The sequence below is a fragment of the Henckelia pumila genome, chromosome 1 (genome assembly GCF_033568475.1).
Source record: "Henckelia pumila isolate YLH828 chromosome 1, ASM3356847v2, whole genome shotgun sequence".
NCBI classification, from domain to species: domain Eukaryota; kingdom Viridiplantae; phylum Streptophyta; class Magnoliopsida; order Lamiales; family Gesneriaceae; genus Henckelia; species Henckelia pumila.
In genome coordinates this window covers 138,820,552-138,823,476 of record NC_133120.1, presented here as the reverse complement: position 1 = coordinate 138,823,476, position 2,925 = coordinate 138,820,552, and the positions used below count along the sequence as shown (strand labels likewise).

The 2,925-nt window shown below is 37.2% G+C and overlaps 1 protein-coding gene across 1 annotated transcript; it reads right to left on the bottom strand.

The window, feature by feature from the left end:
* Window positions 1-1,331: 1,331 nt before the first annotated feature.
* Window positions 1,332-2,378, bottom strand: LOC140874080 (uncharacterized). Its single transcript, XM_073277355.1, has 3 exons — window positions 2,006-2,378; window positions 1,666-1,693; window positions 1,332-1,377 (listed from the first exon to the last, which is right to left on the bottom strand). Exons 1-3 carry the CDS (start codon window positions 2,376-2,378, stop codon window positions 1,332-1,334), a joined length of 447 nt encoding a protein of 148 aa, XP_073133456.1.
* Between the last annotated feature and the right edge of the window lie 547 nt (window positions 2,379-2,925).

The window sequence follows — 2,925 nt, the reverse complement described above, 5'->3', positions numbered from 1 at the left end:
TTGGTTGAGAAAGACGAACCCTTTGAAGTTTATTTATTTTATGAGATTTTGATTTTCATTGTTTGATTTTTATTTGAGTATCAAGATTTGTTTGGAATTGATTGCCATGCTTGTGCGTTTGATTATTAGATTGATCACTTGATGATTTTTTTATACAATCTACTGCTAAATTAGAATCAAATTCGTAATTTTTTGATCTCTCTAATTTGTGAAGCAACTGCAATTAATAATTTTTTTCTTGTGAGTTTATTAATTTGTAGGAACAACGATTTGCTAGATTAAATACATCCGCTTGTGTATGTGTTGTCTAGGTTCATTAGTTTCACTAGTTTGCATGCTATCTTGGATTTAAACCTTCATCGCTTGTATTGGGTTAATTCATTGGTAAGGGTTAATTTAGAACACTTGTGTCTAGTTAACTGAAATTAAGGTGAAATAGGAATTAAGTTTCCAATGATGAATATTCATTGAGAATTAATTATTTGAAGATAATCGATAATCGAATGAATAATTTGAAGGGTGTAGTCGATCGAAACCAAGGCTTGTTTTAATTAACTGTTTCATTATTATTTTAATCTTGCATGCTAGTGATTAAATTTAATTTAAATTTCTTTTAATTTTAGTAGTTAATTTCAAAATAAAAAAATTCCCTTTATTTATATTCAGTATTTTTTAAGAACACGATAAATTTTGCTTTCCTCGTGGGAATGATCCCTACCCTCGCTACTACATTTTAATTAGTTATTCTGAGTTGGATTAATTTGGGCGCGATACGACTGAGCGTTAAGAAGAGGAAATGCTCCGGTGTTGATGTTGATCAGATTGGGGAACGAGGCGGCAGGTTGTGGTTGTGGTGATGGGCTGCGCTGGAGGATAGAGACAGCGGCGGCGGCCTGTGAAGATGAAGATGGCGGAGACGACAGGCGACTTGTTGAAAGGCTGGTGGCCTCTAGTTAAAAGTGAGGAGCGAGCGGCGGTGACTGGTTCAAAGGTAGGCAACGGCCGGCGTGGAGATTACAAACGCTGGTGATGATTGTCGATGATGATGATGAGGGCAAGAGACAAACAGAGGGATAAAGCAGCGGCGATTGGAAAAAAAAACGGCAGGTGCACGACGTTGAAGAGGTGGCTGGACGGTGGTTTGGTGATTGTTCGGCGACGCCAGGAATGATGGTGGTCTCAGACCAAGAGAAACGCTGGCTGCTGGTCTGCGATTCTAAGCAGTGGTGATGTGAAGGTGGTGCGATGGGCGTTGTGAAGATGACGATCGGTGATGATGAAAAACAGCATTGCCGCTTGCTTGGAGATGAAGGAGAAGAAGATGCGGCCCTTTAAGAGAAACGAGAAGGAGAGAAAACGAGAAGGGAGGGGGCGTCCCTGTAGAAGATAAAAGAAAAAATATTACACGATAAACACTTTTATTTTAATTATTTTAATTATTATAATTATTATTAAAAAAACTAAAAAAAATTCGAAAATATTTTGAAAACAGAAAATGAGTTTCAATACACAGCCCACGCCTTCTAGAAAATCATTTTATGAAAATTTCAATGCTTTCGAGAAGAAAATTTGATTTTTTGCACAGAAAATAATTTTTCATAGGGCGTGGGAACGACGCCACGCCCTGTAGACAATCATTTTCTGAAAAAAAAAAAATTCACTTGCCTGCCCACGCTCTGTAGAAAATCATTTTCTGAAAAAAAAAAATTTCATAGGCAAGTAAAAAAAAAATTATAACAAAATAAAAATGTTGGGTTGCCTCCCAAAAGCGCAACTGTTTATCGTCTTTATGCCCGACGTTACCAATTCCATCAAGTTGTGCAATAATGAGGATTTGTTAACTCGATCTCCATGTACGACACACTTTCATCTTCACGAAACACCTTCAGTCAATGTCCATTCAATTTGAAAATTTTCTTTGTATCCGAACTCTTAATTTCTGCTACACCATAAGGGAACATGTGAGTAACAACAAATGGACCAATCCATTGAGAACGAAGCTTACCTGGCATGAATTTCAACCGAGAATTAAAGAGCGGTACTTTTTGGCCAACATTAAATTGTTTTCTCAAGATAGAATTATCATGAAACAACTTCATTTTCTCTTTATAAATCCTTGAGTTCTCATAAGCTCCCAAACGCAGTTCTTCTAACTCTTGTAGGTGCAGTTTCCTAGTCTCTTCGGCTTCATCCAAGTCCATGTTACAGCGTTTTACCGCCCAATAGGCTTTATGCTCAATCTCAACTGGCAGATGACATGCTTTCCCAAAAACTAATATGTAAGAAGACATCCCTATAAGAGTTTTGTACGCGGTTTGGTAGGCCCAAAGTGCATCATCCAGACGAATATTCCAATATTTTCTTTCTGGATTTATCATTTTTGCAAGAATAGACTTTATCTCTCTATTGGAAATTTTGGCTTGACCATTTGTCTGTGGATGGTAAGTGGTGGCTACCCTACAATACACTCCATATTTTTTCAATAAAGCCTCAACAGTTCTATTACAAAAATGGGTCCCTTGGTCGCTGATTAGCACTCTAGGGATTTCGAACCTGCTGAAAATATTAAACTTGAGGAAACCTAAAACAACCTATGAATCGTTAGCCCTGGTGGGTTTTGCTTCCACCCACTTCAATACATAATCAACCGCCAAAAGTATATAGACATAATCACATGATGAAGGGAACGAACTCATGAAATCTATACCCCAAATGTCAAAAATTTCACAAACGGGAATGGGAGTTTGGGGCATTTGATTTCTATGAGACGAAGAGCCCGTTCTTTGGCACTTTTCACAGTATTTAAAAAACAGATAAGAATATTTAAACAGAGTTTTCCAGTACAAACCACTATCCAAATTTTTCTATAAGTTCTTTTCGGTCCAAAATGACCACCACAGGCATAATTATGACAAAAAACCAACA